At 38.1% G+C, this 22,080-nt stretch overlaps 1 protein-coding gene and 1 long non-coding RNA gene across 2 annotated transcripts; both read left to right on the top strand.

The window, feature by feature from the left end:
• The first annotated feature begins 3,232 nt into the window (after positions 1-3,232).
• Positions 3,233-20,465, top strand: LOC122659864. The gene is made up of 3 exons (XR_006332567.1): positions 3,233-3,245; positions 11,050-11,055; positions 20,209-20,465. It is a non-coding gene; the product is annotated as an uncharacterized LOC122659864 (long non-coding RNA).
• On the top strand, positions 16,612-19,320 carry LOC122659863. Its single transcript, XM_043855010.1, has 2 exons — positions 16,612-16,972; positions 18,838-19,320. Exons 1-2 carry the CDS (start codon positions 16,793-16,795, stop codon positions 19,009-19,011), a joined length of 354 nt encoding a protein of 117 aa, XP_043710945.1. The 5' UTR covers positions 16,612-16,792; the 3' UTR covers positions 19,012-19,320.
• Positions 20,466-22,080: the final 1,615 nt, after the last annotated feature.

The raw sequence follows: 22,080 nt of genomic DNA, 5'->3' as shown, positions 1-22,080 counted from the left end.
GTTTCTAAGGGCCACATGTTTCTTCTTCCAATCACATCTTTCTCATAAACACCGAAAACCCTAAAGTTAATTGGATTAATTATGTGACAATTGAGAACATAACGAAATTTCTTTATTATTCGATCCATTGAGGTAGTTTTGTCGCTTCTAGATCTTGGTTGTGTCAACGGGGTTGCATAATTTTAATGAATTCTAGGATCATTTGTTTCTTAATTGTCCATTTTGATGAAAATAACGACTTTTTACTGGAACAGATATGACTTGGGATCTGAAATTCTCATAATAAGTGATCAGATTTCAGGTTGATAGTTGGATTTTTGGTGTCGCTCTTGCTGGAACAGATGACGTGGAGTTTGTTTCTTTTTCAATTTTGAGTGGTAGTCATCTAAAATTTTGTCTGAAGAAGGTTTGATTTTGATATTTTTCTTGAAAGAACAAAGTTGTAAGTGATCGTTATTATGCCCTGATGTGTGGATCGATTGGATTTATTCGTTTTTAATTATTTGTTAAGATCATCTGCAGAGCTGAGCCGTTATCCTTAAACTGGGCAGCATTGGTAATGGTGACGATGGTGGAGCGGCCATTCAATTACGTTTTAGAAGGAAGAGATGAGGTAGCGAAGGGATGAAGAGGTTTTCAATTGTAGGTTAGGGTTCTTCAAGAATAGAAATAAGGGAAATATTGAACAAATAGGTTCATTTTAGCATGAAGTGCATTTTTAATAAATAGTTCTAATGTTTTCAGTGACAAGTTAATTTAGTGAGTTTAGTTATTAATTAATTTGGAAAGCATGAGAGGTACACGTTATTTGCCAAACCTTACAGGTGAAAGTGTAATTAAAGTAAATCTTAGGGGAGATACATGTAAATTATCCTAAAACTAAAGATTATGATTGCAAAATATAGTAAAATATAATAATCATATTCAAAAAGTTTTACAATTAGTTATACAATTATGTTAGATTTTGATTACAAAGTTTCCATTTTAGTATTGATTTGATTTCACGTCCATTCCTTTAATTTTCCTGGCAAACTTATGGAACTTAAAATATACAATATAAAACATACTACGTATGTGAAGCCTTGTTGCTTATACCTTCTTAATTTTCATAATTTTACTCCAATCAATATTTGCCTTATTGACAAATTAAGTTTTGATCAAACAATATATAAACTAAGGGGAAATGGTTGGTGTGTGTGTGTGTGTGTGCATGGAGGAGGAGGAGGAGGAGGAGGAGGAGGAGAGCGTGGCCTCTGCCCCTAGACAGGGGATTCGAAATGACCGCCCCACACCCCATGAAAGGTGGAAATGCCCATGAAAGTGTAATTAAAGAAAATCTTAGGGGAGATACATGTAAATTACCCTAAAACTAAAGAATATGATTGCAAAATATAGTAAAATATAATAATCATATTCAAAAAGTTTACAATTAGTTATACAATTATGTTAGATTCTGATTACAAAGTTTCCATTTTAGTATTGATTTGATTTCACTTCCATTCCTTTAATTTTCCTGGCAAACTTATGGAATTTAAAATATACAATATAAAACATACTAATTATGTGAAGCCTTGTTGCTTATACCTTCTTAATTTTCATAATTTTACTCCAATCAATATTTGCCTTATTGACAAATTAAGTTTTGGTCAAACAATATATAAACTAAGGGGAAATGGTTTGTGTGTGTGTGTGTGTGTGTGCGCATGGAGGGCGGGGGGGGGGGGGAGGAGAGCGTGGCCTCTGCAGGCCCCTAGACATGCATGGGATTTGAAATGACCATCCCGCACCCCATGAAAGGTGGAAATGCCCATCATGTTGATGCTTTCACGTGCACTTCCATTGGTTCCGTGTGCAAAGGCCACGCTCCCCCATAGGAAATTCATACATAAAAAGAATAAAATAATAACATAAAAATTTTAGAGCTTGTTGCATAGGAAATAAAAAAGCAAGGCCATAAAAGTCATACAATGAGACTCACATTTTATGCCTAATTATGTAAAATATTGTAGAGACCATAATAGGACTGCAACAGGCTTGGGCCTTTTAAAATTTCAGTCCAACCCTGAGTCCCCTTAGTTGGGCCCAGACCTGACCTGTCCCTGACTTAGTGAGTACCGATCTGAACACCAACCATTTGGGGCGGGGGACAGAGAAAGAGATGTATGGGCTGGCCAAGATTGCAAGAAAAAAGAAGAAGAAATCCGTATTTGCATCATGGCATGCAAGCTGGCCGAACTGCTTGCTTGCTCGGTTTGCTGGCTTGATATGCTTAGATCTCCCTTAAATATATGAGAGTGGTCGTGTTAAGCTTTGAATTGACTGACTCGAAATCCCTGTTTGCATCATATGGAAACTCGAAACTCTACCCAGCTTATTTGAATTAGTTCTAAATCCTAATTGAGAAATCAATATGAAACACATCCTTTGTTTCTGGATGGAACCCTCCATTGGCTCATTAAAAAGCATTTTTTTGGATGAGGACTTCAAAAGTAGTAGTGAGTACATTCTTGCCTTAGACATTGACAGTGAAAAGTTTTGGACCATGGATTGTTGTACGGCATCCTAGAGAGTCTAGACAAAGAAAAAGTTTAATTAATTCACATGGATGGATCTCTTGCCATTATTGATTATGATCATACAACACCAAGACCAAGACCAAGACCAACACGTTTGTTTGGCAACGTATAGTACTTTCTGTTTCTATACCCATTTGTTATGCACAAAAATTTATGTTTATGGAACTTTAAAATTTGATGAAGAGGGTCACAGTGGGCTCTGTGATCCAACAGGACACTGGGCCAAAGTGCTGAAGCCCCTGCTTACTTTATGGTGTAATAAAAAAAAAAAAAAAACTATCAAAATGTGAGGTCAACCTTAGGTTGCTTGGGATAGATGATCAATTTCCATCTCATGAACTTTCTTGCTGGATGGGAAGAAGAGGATGCACTATGGTGTTTTTGTTAGGGACTGCTGAAAACTTCATGGTCAAACATTTAGGCCATTGTTTAACTGACTGTTTTTAAATTTTTTTTTTAGGATGGAGGGAGGCCGGAGGAGTTCTTGGCAGCAACTATATGCTCCTGTTGCTCTTACTTGGTTGAAGCAGTCAACAATTTTTGTGTTTTTTTTCTCTAATTTAGGGATGCATTGGGAAGTAAGCTACAAATGCTCTCACGTCCGTTTGGTGGGTGGGGGAGGGGGAGGTTGGGGAGGGGGGGAGATACAGTGCTATTACCGTTTCGGAGGTGTTTGAAGCAAGGTTCTAAAACTCGGGTTTCGATTAGGTTTCGATCATTCAGAAAACGAGTTCGTCTCGGTTTCGACCATATCTCGATTGAAACTTGGGACTTTCTCCAAGCTAACTCGATCCTTGGTTTCGAAGTCCAGAAGTTATTTTTTTTTCCTTGGTTCTTGTTGTGTTGCCTATTTTTGATATTTTAAACTCAATCCATGCATTAGTTTCACATAAATAACACTAAAATTATGATTTGTGGCTTTGATCCAAGTTTGATACTGCATATTGTTCTTGGACATAGTATCAAATAAGGTTTGACCGGAACATAACTCCTTCAATATAAACGAGATTTAAGCAATCTTGGATTTGTTAGAAAACTTTATTTTGATGGCTTTCCAACAAGTCCAAGATTACTTAAATCTGATATATATTGAAGGAGTTATGTATCGGTCAAACTTAATTTGGTGTGCACGAATGCTGTTAAAATTGCTCTAAATAAAAATATTTTTTGGACATCAAAACAAATGAATATTTTACCGTACTTTTGGTTTTTAGCAATATTTTATCATATTAAGATTTATGAAATTTTTAGATTTGAGAAAAACCCCAACATTAGAAGGTTGAAAATTGCACCTACCGTAAAAAATTCAGTTTTTGTTCTTGAACTGGAGGGTTTGACTTTTTATCCTTTTGAAATTTAATTTTTTAACTATTTTTATTGGATTCAAATAGAAAGATATTTACTTATTTATGAATAATATCTTAAGCAAATATAAATACAAATACAAAAATATTTACTTAAATAATATTAGACATCACTAAGTGTCTGTACTGGTTTCTGGTAATTTTTTGCATAAATATCTGTCTGTCCTAGTTTCGAGTCAAGTTTTCCCTAGTTTCGATGGACATATGTGTTCAAACCATTGAAATATGATTAAAATAAATCGAAACCATCGAAACCCGATCGAATCCAGAGATTTTATTCGTCTTGAAAACCAAAAAAATAAAGTTAACTCGATGATTTTGATAGATTTCGATCGAATTTTTATTCCGTGGTTTGAAGTGTTAGTGATGAGTTTGGGATGATTTGTATGTGATTTGAAACCTAAGGGCATTGTGGTAGTTTTGCTCGGGCCTTCACGGGTCAATTTGTTGACTGATTGATTGGTTGGTACAGTGGTTCCGCATGGAAGTTAATTGAAATGACATGAAAATCATGTACTTGGTGTGAGGCCCATCTCGAGATTAGGTGGTGCTAAAGTGGCAAATGTTAGAGTGATGTGGTCATCTGATGGAAAATTATCACCTCCGGTTCTTGACGGCCCAGATTCCCGTTCCTCTAATAGGGGATGGTGGATCCCACCCGGGCGGGGTGTTTGGGCATGGGTAGAGGTCATTTCAGCCCCCTTTGTTAGAGGCGGGAAGCTGGGCCGGTCAGCAAACTGGAGGTGATAAAGATCCGTCATCTGATAGGCCACATGGCCTTTGAAATTCAGCTGAGCACCTGGGCAGCACTCAGCAGGGGTGCATGGCCTGGGTAGCAGCAAGGCCTCTATGGCACACGCATATGGGCGGCACAGGGCCATGTAGGCCCATGGTGCATGGGCAGCAACAGGTTACAAGTCCACGGACATGGGCGGCATGGTGCAGTAGCAGCAGCAGCAAGGGGCATGGCCCCCGCGCTTGCGGCTTGGTTCGCATGCACGGCACGAAGACATCCCTTGCCTTTTTTTTTTTTTTTTTAAGACTCTTGCCTACAGAAGCTAAAACCCTGCAGGAAATACTTTTGTCCTTTATTTTGTACTTTACAAAGTCAGAAACGCATACAAATAAACACAAAAATTCGGAGCGGTATCGAAATAAATAGCGAGAAATGACACAGGGGGTTTTATGAAAATTCTAAAAGTTCGGTTGTTTGATTCGGACGGCAAGATCGAGTCACGAGGCTCTTATTCTATTCAGATGGACCACAGGGTGTTGGTTGCGTCAGGTGCCTGAGCGAGCCTTGTGAGCAAGGTTTAAAATCCAGGTATCGGACGCAGTATTGGTCATTGCCAAAACTTTTTCGGATTGGGATCTGATCTGTACAAATCGGTTAAGATTGGTCAAAAAACCCCTATAATCGTTTTTTATGGATCGGGCTATGTATCGGTCAAAGTTGGTGGGTGTTTGGATCTTAGGATCGGATTGGTCAATATCAGTTGGTATTGATCAGTATCGGTCAAGATAATATAAAAAATATAAAAACACTTAGAAATTTAAAAAAATATTTAGAAAAATCGGTCAAGGATCGGTTGATCCAACCGAGTTGGCCAATCCAAGAATGATCTAATCAATCCTTGTTGTATCAGTCTAATCTTGGGATTGGCCTTGATCGATACCGATCTGATCCAGCCGCTATCGGCCGATCCGATTCGAGATTCAAAACCTTGCTTGTGAGTGACTGGGTGTAAAGATGCTTTCGTGTGCCGCATAGTACCAAAATATTCATCAGATCGAGATTCCTTCTCTCTATATTTGATTAGCCGAACAGAAATGCACCTATGCACAACTGCTCCTGATTCAAGATTCCCATGGAGCAGGAACATTCTTGCTACAAGGCTAATAGTTAAGGAAATGGGATACTTCACTCCCACTTAGGGTTCATAAATACCTTCATAGGTTTTAGTATTTTCTAAAATATCCTTTTAGATCCCATTTCCTTGGCTGCCAACCTTACAAGTGTAGCACCAAAATTTGGTCCGAGCCAAACTCTTCAATTTGGCTACAATTTGGTCTTTTCAATTTGGTTACGAATACGTGAATTGACTATCCATTGGTTTCAATATCAATGAGAAAGTTTCTGGTTGTAAGGGGAGTTGTTATAAATCGATGAACGAGTGTTATGTTATGAATAAGAAAATTTGTTGTAACAATGCTTCCATTGATCTTACTTGGGCATTTAAATGAATGATTTGATAGTAGGATTTATTTTGTGATTTCAATAGTAGTTATCATCTCTTCCATTGATTTCAAGATTAGTTATCTTCCCTTTATAATATTAAGGGTGTCAAAATCAAACCGAAATCAAATCGTTTAACACCCTTATATAATAATAAACAATGATTTCGCTAAAAAGAACTTGTTTGCGTGGGTAATGTATATTCCACGCAACCAATCGGTGAATCGTTGGATTAGAACCAAGTGAAACAAATCAGTAAATGTATAGATTGCAGAACCTAATACGAGTACAGAAAGATACCAAACGGCTATACTATCACTCAATTTTATAAGAAAATACAGTAAGAAAGCAGTCTCTGGAACGAACAATTGTAGAGACAGAACTCATTTTTGATATATATCAAATGACAGGTAGGACATGGTATACATAGCTTTTAAATACCCTTTCATGAAGAGGTATACCTGTACGTATACTGGTAACCTATACATACAAGAGGTACTCTTCTAAGGGAGGTGTGTTTATTCATATTCCTACATGTATAGGGAGGTACCCTTCATAGAGGTGTGTATTCGTATATGTGTATATCGTATAAGAATATGGTACACATGGGTGAGCCGGATGAGTGAATTGAATTTTAAATTCTAAAAATTTAAAACCAAAATGCAAAACTTTCAATATCTAAAAAGAAAGTTTTACCCACATCCCGGCCACGACTATGGCCACGGCGAGAAGGGTCACTATCTCTCCAAGGGGCTCACACCTTTAAGAAACAATCCTATATATATACCATTGAAGTTACCCTTCCAAAACCACTGTAGGACTACTCTTGAGCTTCATGTTACCTTTTGCACAACGTACACAACAATTTCAAATAAAAAAATTGAGGGAAGTATAAAAGAAAGGAATATCTAAAAAGAACTTTTCGAAACTTTGACTAAAAACTATTTTAATAAAATAATATAACAACACCAATTAAATTCAAACAATCCAAATAAAATACCAAAAACCCCTAAAACCCTGATCATCAAAAACCAAACCAAAAATAGGCAAATTCTGAAGACACAACATAGTTTGAGTAACGGTCACCTCCAGTACTCAACCTAGGAATCACCAACCGTTCTCTGAAATTGGATGGCTTTCTTGCTCTGGCGATGGAGGCGGCAGTGGTTATGGACGTGGTGAGGGCGGCGGTGGTGGATACAGCCGTGGAGGTGACCGTGGCAAGGGAAGTGGTGGTGGCAGTGATCGTTACTCAAGATGAGTATTATTGAAATATCACAAATATAAAGGTATTTTGGGATTTAATTGATTATATTTAGGGTGATGTCATCACTTAATAGCGACTTTTCACGAAGTGGTTGCGTTTGATAAAATCGTTTGATTTTAGAGGAGGGGAGAAGTATTACTCAATATATGCAAGGGTGGGGCTTGTCATTCAGGCATAATCGAGGGGAGGGAGAGTAATTTACTCTTAATTTAACTTTAGATTAATTAACAGTCTTCCATGCATTAGGGTTAGGTCTAATCAACTTTAATTTGTCTAATTTTGGATTGCATATATAATTCATTAATCAAGCTTTTAGGTTATAAGCTTTAATCAGCTAGTTTAGCTTTGCACCAAAAAAAAAAAAAAAAAAAAGATGGCTAGTTTAGCTTAATGTACCATAACTTTAGCTTAAGATAACTTAGACACGTGGTTTACAGTTGCACTTTATCATACCTATTACCTAATTTTAGGGTTTTACTTATTAACCTAGACTTAGGACTACTTAGTAGGATTAGATAGTAGCAATGGTCTAGATAGAAGAAGGCCGGCTCTCGTTGGGCGGATTGGGTGTCTAACACTTTCGTAGTCCGTAACTTGACACTTATCTAGTGATCTGGTCACATCTAAGCCTTATCCATATGAGTCATTCTTCTCCCTTGACTTGAGGGAGACATTTGAGGGTCTTAGACTCCTTCCATATCATTTACCCTCCTGCGACGTGAGAGGGTACCGTAGTAGAATGAACCCTACAAGACCAGGTTCGCGATCGGCCCCCTCTATCGGGTGAGGTGGATTCTCATCCTTGAACCTACACATAACCATAACCAGTATAGCCTTCTATCATTAAGTTCTAACCCCTAGCATGCTATAAAATATAACCAGTAGCATGATCATTCAAAAATTTTAACCCATTATAATAAATTCAATTCTACTGCTATCAACTTCCAATCCTCCTTCACCCAAATCCCTTACACTAACATAGAAATTGTAACCATGGTTTCAGTGTACGGTATTGGAATGGGTATCGGTGATCCTCAAAATCGATATCATACCGATACGGTATCGACCTGAATCGACTGTATCGAGCAAAAATACCCCTAAATTTCCTTAAAAAACAAGTTTTCTAACCATTTTACCCCTTGTCTGGATTGACATGATATTGATATCGGCAACTAGCAAAACCGATACGTTTCACCTGATATGAACAATACGATACCCATACTTAGAACCATGATTATAGCCCTCAGAATCACTCTCCTCATCCACAACTATCCCATGTAATTCTAGTGCAGTGCCCAACACTGGACTCCTGGGCAGCGCTGGATGAGAAATCGGACTTGTCAGATTTGACAGAGAATGAGCAAAAAGAAGCACTCTCCTCTCATTGTGAGAGGTAAGGCACGTTATTACTTCAATAATTCCTATAATTCAACTCATCAATCAATCTATGGCTAACAGCGAATTCAGCTTACATTTATAAGAAATTTAAAAACCCAAGTCTAAGGGGCTTAATTAATTGCAAATGTCGATCCAGGGCTTGCCTTGGTGGTACAAGTTTCCTTAGCGACATCTAATCCATATTTAATTGTTTTTCAAGAAATGGAGCCTTTGGGTACCATATTTGACCCCTTGTGGGTGCCCTCATTGCCTCCGAATGGGTCTTTTTGAGGTTGATGTCCGATGGGCCCTTGAATTGCACCCAAAAAAAAAAAAAAAAATTACAAATGAAAAAGACAAAACAAACACGTTCCAATGCCGAAATCGTGAACCATAAAGGGTTTGGCTACTAAAAGCTAAGGAAGAAGGCAGCAAAAATATTCCCCTTGATTGGTCATGGTTGGTGATTTGGGATTATCCTATTTGGTCAATGGTTTTCCAAAAATAAAAGATGCTCCTGCCATGGCCATTAAAATTTACCTCATTTGTCTCATTCTGTGTCACGCCAAAAATATGATATGATACAGATCCCTCTGTGTCACGCCAAATACATGATATGTTACAGATCCCTCCCTCCCTTCCTTCCTTGCGAATTGAACTCCTTTATAAGTACTCAACACTCCCTTCTCTACTCTCCCTACCCTCCCTCTTTGACAGAAGAAGACCATTGGAAAATGATTCATTTCCTCCCTTGCGAAACCCAACCTTTGAAACTACTCAATCCCGTCCATACTCCCCTACCCTCTTTGATAAAACCGTCCGGAAGTTGTTTGGTGGAATTCATTGGCTTCTAATTAGGGATGTAAACGAATCGAATTCGGTTGGATAGTGGCATTATCATATTCGTATCTGTTTATATTCGGACGGATTCGGATAATATCCTTTCGGTATTCGGATGGATTCGGATAATTTTTGGATAATGATTTTTTGAATATAGGTTCTCCTAAATGGATATGAATACAGATCGAATACGATTTTTCGACTATCCGTTGACATATTTACCTGTTTTATGATGAAAGTTAGGGTTGAAACTTGAGAGTTCAGTTATTACCCTTTCTTCTACTCTTCTTAGTCTTTTATTCTCTTATGTTTTTTACTTTTGATTTTTTAATAGATATGTAATTTCATGTAGCACATTGCATAAAATAATATATATAAACCAATAACAAATCTAGAAAAAGAATCACATTATCTTAACTTATAAATTTATAAAAATAAGATAACAAAATCCAATAAGGTAACTTAAAAGGATAGACAAACACAGAGTTATATTTCAAATATTTTATTACCGTTGGACTGCTAAACGAATCGGATAATAATCAGTCGGATATGGGGATTATCATATTCGTATCCGATTAGTTTCGGGCGGATTCGGATTCTCCTAAACGGATACGAACACGGATCGAATACGGATTTACGAATATCCATTTACATCCTTACTTCTAATCCCATCACTACTCATGAGAGTTGGAATCTGTCATGGCCGGGCTCGGTTTCTTTAGTCTCCCTGTTGTTTTGGGTTGGAAATTTTCAGGAAGACAATGAGCTAGCGCCGGTGAGACTGCCTCATCCAAGTATCGACGCTCTACACCCCTTCACTTATCGGGCTTCCTTTGAAGCCTTACAATTTTACCTCTAGATGAATGATATTTACGATATTTTCGTCCTTAGGTAAGTATTTCTTCCCTCGCTGTGCTCACCTTTGTTTTGTGGTAAACATAATATAAGATAAACCTAATTTTATTTATATAAAAAGTGAGTCAAAACTATTCAAATGTTGAACGAGATGACAGTCTTTTTTTCAGGGGTTATGCCTTTTGATCGAGATGGCGGGGATCATGCTTTTGATTTTAAGTTAGTTCCGATGAAGGAAAAGGAAAGGATCCCAGAAGATGGGGAGTTTTATTACAGAAAAGATGCCCTGGGAACTGCTATCACTGCCATCTTTTCTGTAATAAAACACCCCATCTTCTGGGATCCTTTCCTTTTCCTTCACCAGAATTAACTTAAAATCAAAAGCCCGATCGCCGCCAGCTCGATCAAAAGGCATATCCATGAATAAAAATAGAGAGAGATATGAAAAGTGAGAAAAGCGAGGGAAGAAGACTTCATCTCGTTGAACATTTGAATGGTTTTGACTCACTTTTTATATTAAAAAAAAGGAAAAAGTTCTCTGTCCGGGAGTGTGGCGTACACCAGCACTCCCATGAGTCTATCTCTCTCCTCCCCATGTGAAAAGACACCTCTGACCCCTTGTTTTAGAGGAGAGAGATAGACACATGGGAGTGCGAGGGAAGAAGACGTCATCTCGTTCAACATTTGAATGGTTTTGACTCACTTTTTATATAAAAAAAGGGGAATAAGTTCTCTGTCCGGGAGTGTGGCCTACACCAGCACTCCCATGAGTCTATCTCTCTCCTCCCCATGTGAAAAGACACCTCTGACCCCTTGTTTTAAGGAGGAGAGAGATAGACACATGGGAGTGTTGGTGTAGGCTACACTCCCATACAGAAAACTGCTTCCCTAAAAAAAATTAGGTTTATCCTATATTCTATGTTTATGTGAGAAAAGCGAGGGAAGAAATACATACGTCAATACGAAAATATTGGAGATATCATTGAGGTAAAATTGTAAGGCTTCACAGAATCCCGATACGTGAAGGGGTGTAGAGCGTCGATCCTTGGGTGAGGCAGTCTCATAGGCGGCAGCCCATTGGGTTCCTGAAAATCATCAATGTTTTGGTGTAAATATCCCTTCCAATCCAAAACAGCAAGGAGACAAGAAAACAAGCCCGGCCATGATAGGTTTTAACTCTTCATGAGTAGTGATAGGTTTGGAAGTTGATAAACTATAAATACTCGAGGCCAACCCCGATCCGCCACGTGGCATGGTATGAAGGGAGGATAACCCAGACCCAGCTACATCAAGACCCATCTGCTGGACCTAAGAGGAAGAGATCCGATAGGTCACGTAAGAACCAAGGTCACCACCCAGATTTACATCATCCTACCGGCAAAGGAACCTTATCCCAGAGGAGATGAACCTCACCTACGTACGACCCTCAAGGATCTTATCCAATACACGAGGGAAGCACATGTCCATCTGCTAGGGAACACCTTCCCTACTCAGACTCTACCTCCCAAGAAGAGGTGATCTACTACGTGATGGACTCTACTACCAAGGAGACTATCACCAACTACCTAGACTCTTTACCACCATACACAACTATAAATACCTAGGTAATCTACCCCATTAACCCATCTTGAATTACATTAATTCATCTGTTGCTCAGAGAAATCTAACTTAGGCATCGAAGAGTCCTAGGCGGGAACCACACCGGTTTCTCCTTGTCCTTAACGTCTTTTTGCAGGTTACGGCACCCGAAGGACCCACCGGCAATTTCTTGACGCAACAGAAGCCACTAAATCCCACAATACAACTTTCCGACAGTTTTCCATCAAAGAGGGTAGTGGAATATGGACGGGAGTGGCCAGTTTCAAAGATTGAGTTTTGCAAGGGAGGGAATGAATCACATTCCAATGGTCTTCTGTCAAAATTGTTGTAAATCTTGGACTACGGAAGTTCTGGAAACATAGTCTGGAACCCAATTTCGGAGCGGGTTGGAAATTTTAAGTTGAATTTCGGTGTGGTTCACTATTGTTGATTTAACCCTGAAAACAGTTGGGAGTGAATTGGTTTCACGAAGTGGTAATTATGTATTGTTTATTTTTGTGGCGTATATTTCCAGCAAGATCTGTAGACTAAGTTTGGTCCGGATTTATAAAATACATGACCCAAGGCTAAGTTAGTAATCTGAAAATTTTGGTGGCCTCAGGATATTTCTAGGTTAGTAAAACCTTAATAATTCCTGGCCATTACAGATGAACTTGTTGGTAGAATTTGATAGAATAGTAAAGAAGTGATTTTTAAAGGGGGAATGAGAGTTTAATCAATATTGTAGAATCATGATATTAGCTAAGAGCGATACTGATCAGATTGATTAAATGCATGTGTATAGGTGACAGTTGATTTGTCTTCAACACAGACGGGACAGTAATTTTAGGGACATCTTTTTTTTTTTGGGTAGAAAGCGAATGTATTTATAAACGCGTGGAAGACACATGGAGTCAAAAGTACATATACTTGACACCCACGGGGTGGAATGTGGCCAGTAGGTCTTGCACGCACAAGACACTGCCATCCTGGCCAGGGAGTCAGCCAAGCTATTAATCTCCCTGGGAATGTGAGTGAAAGAACAGTCACTAAACAAAGTGGACAAGTGCTTGATGTCTTGGACAACATTGAGGACATCCATGGGATACTGAGGCTTAGAAGAATTGAGGTTGTCGATCAGCTCTTTACAATCTGACTCAGCCATCAAATAAGCAATCCCTTTGTCCAAACTCAAGCGGAGACCAGCTCTTAGGGCCAAAGCCTCTCCTAGTAACGTAGTAGAGAAATCATAGGGTTCAAAAACAGCCTTAACAACAGTACCCTCACCATCTCGAAGTGCATAACCCAGACCCCCCGAGCCTTCATGGGACATCAAGGTAAGTGGAAGTGTGGAACATGGCGTGGTTTCTTTCACCTATATATTTGTTTGTTTGTTTGTTTGTTTTTTTTTTTTGAGTAAAATTGTTTGATTGTTTTTAATGCAATACTAGACTTCATGATGATATATGTTGGATTAAAAATACATGCACATGTTCAAATGATGATGTTTAAAGATTATTACGATGGTTTCCATGTAAAGAACACTTATATTTTTTGTAAGAAAGAATGGCAATGAATGAAAGTTTTCATGTTTTGAGATTTAGACTTATCTGCAACCTTTTCCAGCAAGGGGTTAGGTGTTGAATGAGGCACACTTATATTTTTATATTCCGACTAGTGCGATGTGCCTAAAGGATGATGTCGTTGGATCAACACGGAGTGCTCTCACCCATATGTTTGCACTTTTAGCAGCTTCTCTCATTGAGAGATCCATGGTTTTGTATTTGAGGAATGTCTTCCATTTTTGTCTTTCAGAAAGTAAGAGCACTGAGGGATAGGTGGATCATGGAGGAGAGGAGGGGAAGGAAGGGTAGAAATTAGGGTTGAGGCAAGTTTCAAAAACACGAAATCAGGGAAGGGATTGATTTGTATTGATTCTAATTTGATTCCAATTAATAGCGTCTCATAATCGGTTGAGAACCAATCAAACTCAATCTAACTCGACTCAATATGCATAGTATCATATCCAGTTGATTCCAAGTTTAATCAGTCAATTTTTCTTTTTAGACTTATATTAAGTGCTCTTCAATTAACATGGAAGGACAAAGCAGACTTATCTTCAATACAGTGATAAGCTTCTTGTTACTTGTTTTCAATTCAATGATAAACTTCCTTAAGTGATTACACCATGGCACGAAAGAGATGTTTATAAGAAAAAGTTCTCTTCACTACATCAAGAAAAAACATATAATCTTCCAATAGATTGTCTTTATTACATAGTAATATTTTAAAATAAAACATTTATTTATTATTATTTTTTCAAATCATCATTTGTTAATATACTTCATTGAAAAATGTCAATATTACAAGAATGCCCAAACGACAACCTAGACTACAAGCCATGTCCTAGAACAATCTATACCAAATTATTAGGCTAACATCCAAGACATCCAATAAGGTCTAGGTGGTATTCTAGGCTGCAACCTAGGGCACGCACTTGATCTCCTATCTGATCCAAAATGTCCAAGAAAAGGGTTCTCTCCAATATGCACGGCTTTATTTCACATGATAGTTTAATTGACATTCAAGATCACAAGCCATGTATATTATTGAATTCTCTTCCAACTAAAATCCCCACGGTTTCGGGCTAATCGGATTTCAACTCATGTTAAAGTAAAGGTTTTCAGGTTCACCAAAAAATAAATAAAAAATAGAGGTTTTCAGGTTTTCTTATTTAACGGCTGAGATCAATCTGATATAAGATCCACGGTTTGGTGTTGCTACAGCTTACTCTTATTTATGATCTCATTTGTTTGTTTGTTTTTTTTTAAGTAAATTACATGCTCCCCTCCTGTAGTTTGAAACAATATCAAAATATCTCCTTTAGTTTCATTATTTACATTCACCCCCTGCATTTGTGGACGGTCTACAAATAAATCCTTACCGTCAAGTGTAACTTATTAGTTGTAGTCAAACTTTTAAAAATGACTATATTGCCATTCAATTTTTGCCATGGACAATATTACCCTTATAAAACTTATCCATAATCCAAAGTCCAAACCCTATCCCTTTCTTCTCCGACGAACAAGTTTTTGTGCTTATTTGCAGTTGCAGAATGTGATAAATGAGATTCAGAGAAGAATAGACAAAGATGGTCATCAAATTGAATGGAATTGGCTTTTGCTCCTAGTTCTGTGAGATTCAGAGAAACAGTTTGCTGTGAGATGCAGTGAAGCCTTGGTGGGATTCCAGGTCTGGATTCAGGTGGGATTCCTGAATCACTTAACTCTTTCTCTTCTTTCTTCTTCATTCCATCGAATCAGGTCATGAGAAGGAGATGCAGTGAAGTCTCGGTGGAATTTAGAGCATGCTTATCTCTGCTTGTTTTTTAATTTTGTTTTGCTTGATAATATTCTGTCAGTCATCTCCTTCTCCTGAGTTCCGCTTCTAGTTCTGATTCGGTTTCTGTTTTCTAATACTCTTCTTTCCATCAATTTCATAGAGTCATATTTCAAGTCTGATTTCTTAGAATCTCTTAATTTTGAACTAATTTCTGAAACCTGGTTTCAGATTAATAGTCTCTTGTTTCTGCTGAGTTTATGTTGCTGTTTATCCATTGTTCTATTCTAATTAATTGTTATTCTAAATCTTCTAGACTAAACCATCGAATTCTAGTTCTTGAGCTATCCTATCTTAAGTACGTTTCTAAGATAAAACCTATACAGGGAGGGAACCATTTTTAACCTCTTTGTTGTTCAGACTTCAGACTCGAGAGACGCAAAACCAGAACACAAGTAGTAAAATTTCCTGAATCCACATTTAAATGGAGGGGAAGAAGAAAAAGAAAGAAAACCACAAAATACAACCACAGAGATGAATTAAGAGAAGTGGGTTCTTGAGAGTCTTCTTGAACTTTACCCGGATGAGAGAACCACCAGAGTATGAGCCAACAGATGAACACAACCAGAGGAATATTACGGTACTTGAATCGGCCATTAAAAGAAGGGGTTTATTAGGGTTTCAATCGGATTAAGGGTTTCCTATGGGCATTAGAATGACATCAGACACCGGCATCAAGTTCGCCGGAGTCACACCCGTCGTTTGCCAGAATCATGGAGGCCGAATACCATCGGGAGAAGCCGGAATCGGCGGCTGAAAATCACAAAAACCCCTGGCGTTTTCTGATTTTTCTGTTTTAGATGGAGGTTGAAGACGGGGATATCTCCGTCATTACTTAATTTGTTTTAGGGTAAAACGGTCTTTTTACTTTTAAAACTAACAATGTACTAACACCGTGAGCTAGTAGGGGGTTTTTTGATATTGTTTCAAACTACAAGGGGGTACATGTAATTTTCTCTTCTTTTTTTTTTTTTTTTTTTTTTTTTTTTTTTAAAATTAGAGTTTATAAACAGGGAAGAGTACTCTTAAATCGATTCGTTTCTTTTCGTGCACACATTGTTATCGTCTCCTTCTAAAAGCACAACTGCACAAGGGATCTAAACTTCTTCCACATCGACTCTTTAGTTGCAGAGTGAAACCCTAATCAGAATACATGGTTGATGCCTTGAGGAGCCATCGGGAGATCGTTGGTATGCGTCGGTAGGGGTTACAGTTGCAGGTAAACGGATAATGGCTGGGAGCTGTGCTATTATGTGTTATTTTCGGATTCTCTGAAGTGGATATTTTGAGGTTGGGAGATATGTCCCTGAGAATCAAAGCCGTGGTTGATAAGTTTGTGAAGGAGCTGAAAGAAGCTCTCGATGCAGATATCCAAGACCGGATCATGAAAGAGAGGGAAATGCAAAGCTACATCGAGGAGAGGGAGAGAGAGGTCGCCGAGAGAGAGGCTGCTTGGAAGGCTGAGCTATCTCGTCGAGAGGTGAATACAATCGCTTATGGACCTCCTAAGTTCTTTCTGGTGTCTTCGTAGATAGCAGAAAATTGTACTTACTTATTTTCGCCATTCAATCTGATGTTTCCTTTGAATTGAATTTCGTAGTTGATGACACCTCATCCAAGTTTTCACTGTTTCTTTTCATTGGCATAAATTTTTTGATTTCCCTCACCTTTTGGATTAAATCTTCTATTGTTGAATGGTAAACCGTGGATTAATTAGGGGAAAAACACCCCTTCAAGTGAAAGGGAATCCCTACTCTGTCTAATTAGTATATTACCCTGTTTGCTCCAAATTTCATCAGATAGGAAAGCCCCTTTTGATCTTTGTAAATCATTTCCACTTTGGATCTTAGTGAATCATTTCCCGAGTATTGCTTTCATTTTCAATTTTCTTGCATCAATTCGATCTGAAGACTTCTTATTCCTTAAGCTTTACTTCAGGTCATCCTCCAAACGTGATCCTGAAATGCTCTTTTAGAACAATAGTGCAAACTTGCTTGTTTCATTTCTGCATCTAACGCTGCCAAGATTGATGGAATTGAAATTCTGTCAATAACTTGCTATTTTCTTGCTTTGTTGAATAAGTTGAGAAAGGGTGAAAAAAGATGTTCTATGCCTTATCCTTACCGGTGCATAGGGTAGAGAAAATGATAACAGAGTTTTCTTTCTGTAACTGAATGGGATGGAAGAAACTCAGTTGAATGAATCAGAAGGCGAAAACCTGCCTTAGTAATGTAAGGATTTGCAGTGTTTGTGTTACGTCTGCTTTTAAAGAAACAATGAGAGGCTTTCTCTTTAGCATTGCACTAAGTGAATTGGGATGAAGGAAACTCAGCTTACTGATAAAGCTTCTCAATCTATTGGAGGATGACCAAAGGTTAGGTTCAGGTAAATGGTTTGTTGACGCCTGCTTATTTGGAAGCTGGTATGTGAACATTGAAACCAATGGTTTGGATAGTATGGTTGCTTCACTCATTTTTTTTTTCTCCTAAGAACCATTTCGCACCGTAGTATGTGGCTAGTAAATGCGATAGCTCTGTATTCTTATAGATCTTTTCCTTCTTTAAGAAAAGTTTGATCACAAACCAAAAAAATTACCCCGTGCAAGTAGGAGTGTAGGACACTTTGAGAGACATGATAGTCTTTTTGTTTGCTTTATCAAAGTTTCTTTAATATTGGTACCTCTTTCCTTCTTTGTTTGATTTTGGTTTCAATTGAATTTTCTGGGGTTCCCTGTTGATTTATTTCATTAGCATGGTGTATTGGGGTTACCTGACAGTTCAGATCACTTATTTGACTGCTTTCTTAACACTGTGTTCTTGTTCAAATGACTAGGTTCCACTGATGGATCCAAAATCCCTGCCCCCACAACCTTACAAGATGTGGTTTGATATTTGAATGATTTGATTTTGAACAAGTGCACCAGACATCACTAAACATTATTTCCTAGAAATGTCAAACTTGTGTGCATGTTCATAAATGGCAACAATCATCCTTCATTATTTTTTCGAAGTTATTTTCTTTCTTTTATAATTTGTTGCCACTACTGCACTCATTTAAAATCAGTTTTATACAAAGCTCTTCCTTACACACATTGATGAACAGTGCTAAGTTAGCTTCAATACTCGTCTAAATAATGCTTGATAATTATTTATAATGAAGTTATTCATTGTGTGGATTTTTTTCTTCTCACATGATCTAAATTAAAGGTGAAATGTTGATCTGCTTCTGATTTTGCGTAAAGATATTTATGGTGTAGGTTGACCTACTTTCAATTGATAAATCAAGGATTCTGAGCTGATACTAGTAGTGTTTGACTTTGGGACCCGACTCTGAATCTTATCGCAGGCAGAGATTGCCCGACAAGAAGCTAGGCTTAAGATTGAGAGAGAGAACCTTGAGAAAGAGAAAAGTGTCTTAATGGGAACTGCATCAAATCAGGATAACCAGGATGGGGCTCTTGAAATCACAGTAAGCGGTGAGAAGTACCGATGCCTCAGGTTTGCTAAAGCAAAAAAATGAAGTTTACTATGGAGAACTTTGTGATGTCCTGATTCTATTCTTTAACCAGCCAGGAGCTACACTCTGCAGCTGGTAATCTTCAATCTTCATGTATTTTAAGTGCAATGATCTGGTCCAAGCTTGTATATAGCTTCTGCCATTTCTTTTCTAGGAATTGGGTTGCAATTGCTATTTAGATGCAGATATAAAAAAGGAATGGTGTCAGCAGTTATATTTCCTCCTGTTAATTTTTATCTGAAGAGAAATGTGGTCTTCTAAAAACTGACTGGCCAGCTATACTCTTAACATTTATTTGCATCCTCAAGAGGATTTTGCCTTCAGTTGTATGCCCAGCCAAAGAGCAAAACAGCAAATGGCTTAACAGCGGGGGATTCGCCCCCCTTGTGTGTCTGCGCTGCAGGACGCACACTCCTTCACAAAGAACTTTTAGCTGTAATTAAATCTTTAAAAGAAAACAGGGAAATGGAATGCCAACTCGTCGTGCGTCTGGCCGTGTACCTGCACCCAGACACAGTCGTGTGTGAAATGACTGCCCTGCTCCCATGGAAAAATCAGTGGTGTTTCGTGCTCGCCTGTATCTAGGCGCAGGTCCAGGCCCAGATGCACAACCGGGTGCCATTCTTTCACCCAAGAAAATATCTTAAGATTGAAATCATATTGACATAGGCTATCTTTGGTATAGTTTATATTTTTGATTTTTGCTTTTAAAAACGTTTTTGGTTGTGTTTGGTATTATTTATGGAGCCTATTTCTATTTAAAAAAGATTGAAAAAAATCAAAAATTAAAAATAGATGAAAAGCCGTTTTCTATTTGTTCGGACACTTTAATGAGCATGTGTTCATATACCCCAAAATTGAAGGTTAAAATTGTAAATTGCTTTTGTTTTTTAAAATGGCATGCCTCTGGCTCGTTCTCCTCCGTCATCGATCAAGAGAGAATGGGGAGACCATGATCGCAGCTAATGCCGCCACCGCCGGCGCCAGCAGCACTACCACCATCGCTGGTTTCTTCTCCTTTCTCTCAAGAAATTTCTCCGACGAAGTTGACTTTCTATTCTAGCTTGCAGTAGATGGTAGCGTCGCCGGCTCGGAGTTCTTGAAACCAAGCAGAACCAGAAAAAATTTAGTCTGACGACATGCCGATCCCCTTCGGATTTTCAACGTTTGCAACCCAATTTGCTTGAAGTTATTTTGAAGGTTAATGGGATTGGGTTGCGGAGGAGGGAGAGGAGATTCTTTCTCCCTTTTGACGACACGTGGATCAACTTGAGAGGTGATTTTCTTCCTAATCGCACTGTTGGATTTCTCTGATGCATCGTCTTCTTTTATCTTCACACAGTGCAGTCTCCTTCTGCTCCCCTCCTGTAGGAGAAAATCGGTTTCCAGACCTCTACCTGATGTTTGATTCTTTGTTACCTTCTCCATCCCTGCCACAAGTAAATGAAAAGATTAGCGAACCCATTTGGTTTTGGGTTTGGTTTGCTCCAACGACTCAAGAAATGGGAAGAAGAGGGTGACACTTGGAGGAAATCTCTCAATCTGAAAAAGGCAAATCTTTATCACCATAAGATCTAAGGTTGTCACAGAGAAATCAATTTATATCCGAGTAATCAAACGAAGGCCACCAAAGGATAATCAGAGGTGAAAAGTGAAGTCCACAAAGGGGAATTGGAAATGAAAAAGAAATATGTGGAAGAACAATAGATCGAGTCGAGAATCTCAGTGGAATTAACATCATAACTCATCATCAATCGAATAAACAGAAGACAGATAGAGAGAGTTACCGAGTCCTCCACCGAACATCTGATGCACATCCTGTGTCTGTTGAACAATCGCTCCGATGAATCCATGAGAAAGGGATAAGGGAAGAAACCAAAGGTTTTTCAATTCATTGCTTCGTAGTAGCAAATCCGATAAGCATAACAATGGAAATTTTTTTTTTGTTTTTGTTTTTTTGAACTTTTTCTCATCCCTTTCCGTTTTTCAGGAAAGAAGATGGGTGAAGAGGGAATATCTTCATACACCATTTCTTCAAAAAACTATTCTACACATGATCATAGCAAATCATTTTTCATTTTTATATTCTATTATGTCTAATGTTTACCAAATGATTTTTAGTTTTTGATCAAAAATGGTTTTCATTAATGATTTTTATTAAATAGACAAAAATCAAAAGTAAAAACTATACCAGAGATAGCCTTAGAAAAAAGAAATAGAAAAGTGAAAAAAGAGCATGAACGTGGGAGCATCGCATGCACTAGTAGCACTACACACTCGCCAATAGGATTGGTTTTCCTTGTTTTTGAAGAATTGACATTCTCGTCGAAAGTAAAATATTTCTATGGCAAGGCAAATGTAATACGCCCAAAACTGGAAACAATGAGGGTGATGACTTTTTTTTTAAAATTTTGGTAAAAGGGTCACGACCGATTCAATCTATTCTGATTTTAAAACCCTGTCTAAGAGGGTGATGACTTTTAGGTAGGGTTTTAAAAATCAGAATCGATTGAATCGGTAGTGATCGATCTTGATTCCGCCCTCAACTCGAATCGTTGTCCCTGTGCTTCTTTTATGGGTTTTGTCCGATTCTGATAGTTTCTATAACTTTTCTAGCCGAATTTTTATTCCAGGAATCAAGTTGGACCTGACTCGAATGCTATACTTTTCATCTAGTTCTAACAAATTTTTATTTTTATTTTTTATGGGGTGAAAGTTCTTGCAAATTAGAAAATTGGGTTAAGAACTGCCCACTTTACAAATTGTTGGAGCCATTAACTAACATCTATGTTGGCGATTGATCGATCGATCTAAATCGGGTGGCATCAGTGTTTCACAACTTCTAAATCATTATATTTTGTAACTGAAAATATAATGATTTCTTATCACACTGCCTCATCATTAAAGGAATTCTTATCACACAACTTTACGAATTTTTCTCCTCTCAGGTTCCCTGACCGGTCAGATTCGCAGGTTCCTCTCTCATAGGGGGGAGGAAATGACGACCTCACCCCACCCGGACAGTGTGTTCAGGCAGGGGGTGAGGTCTTCATTTTCGCCCCCCCCTATTAG

This window comes from Telopea speciosissima, chromosome 4, assembly GCF_018873765.1.
Source record: "Telopea speciosissima isolate NSW1024214 ecotype Mountain lineage chromosome 4, Tspe_v1, whole genome shotgun sequence".
NCBI lineage: Eukaryota > Viridiplantae > Streptophyta > Magnoliopsida > Proteales > Proteaceae > Telopea > Telopea speciosissima.
The sequence above is the reverse complement of the archived record's forward strand: the minus strand, read 5'-3'. Positions and strand labels throughout refer to the sequence as shown.

Coding starts and splice junctions, on each gene's coding strand:
- LOC122659863 (XM_043855010.1), top strand. CDS start 16,793: ATGTCCCTGAGAATCAAAGCCGTGGTTGATAAGTTTGTGAAGGAGCTG. Junction 16,973..18,837: donor CTGAGCTATCTCGTCGAGAG/GTGAATACAATC, acceptor ATCTTATCGCAG/GCAGAGATTGCCCGACAAGA.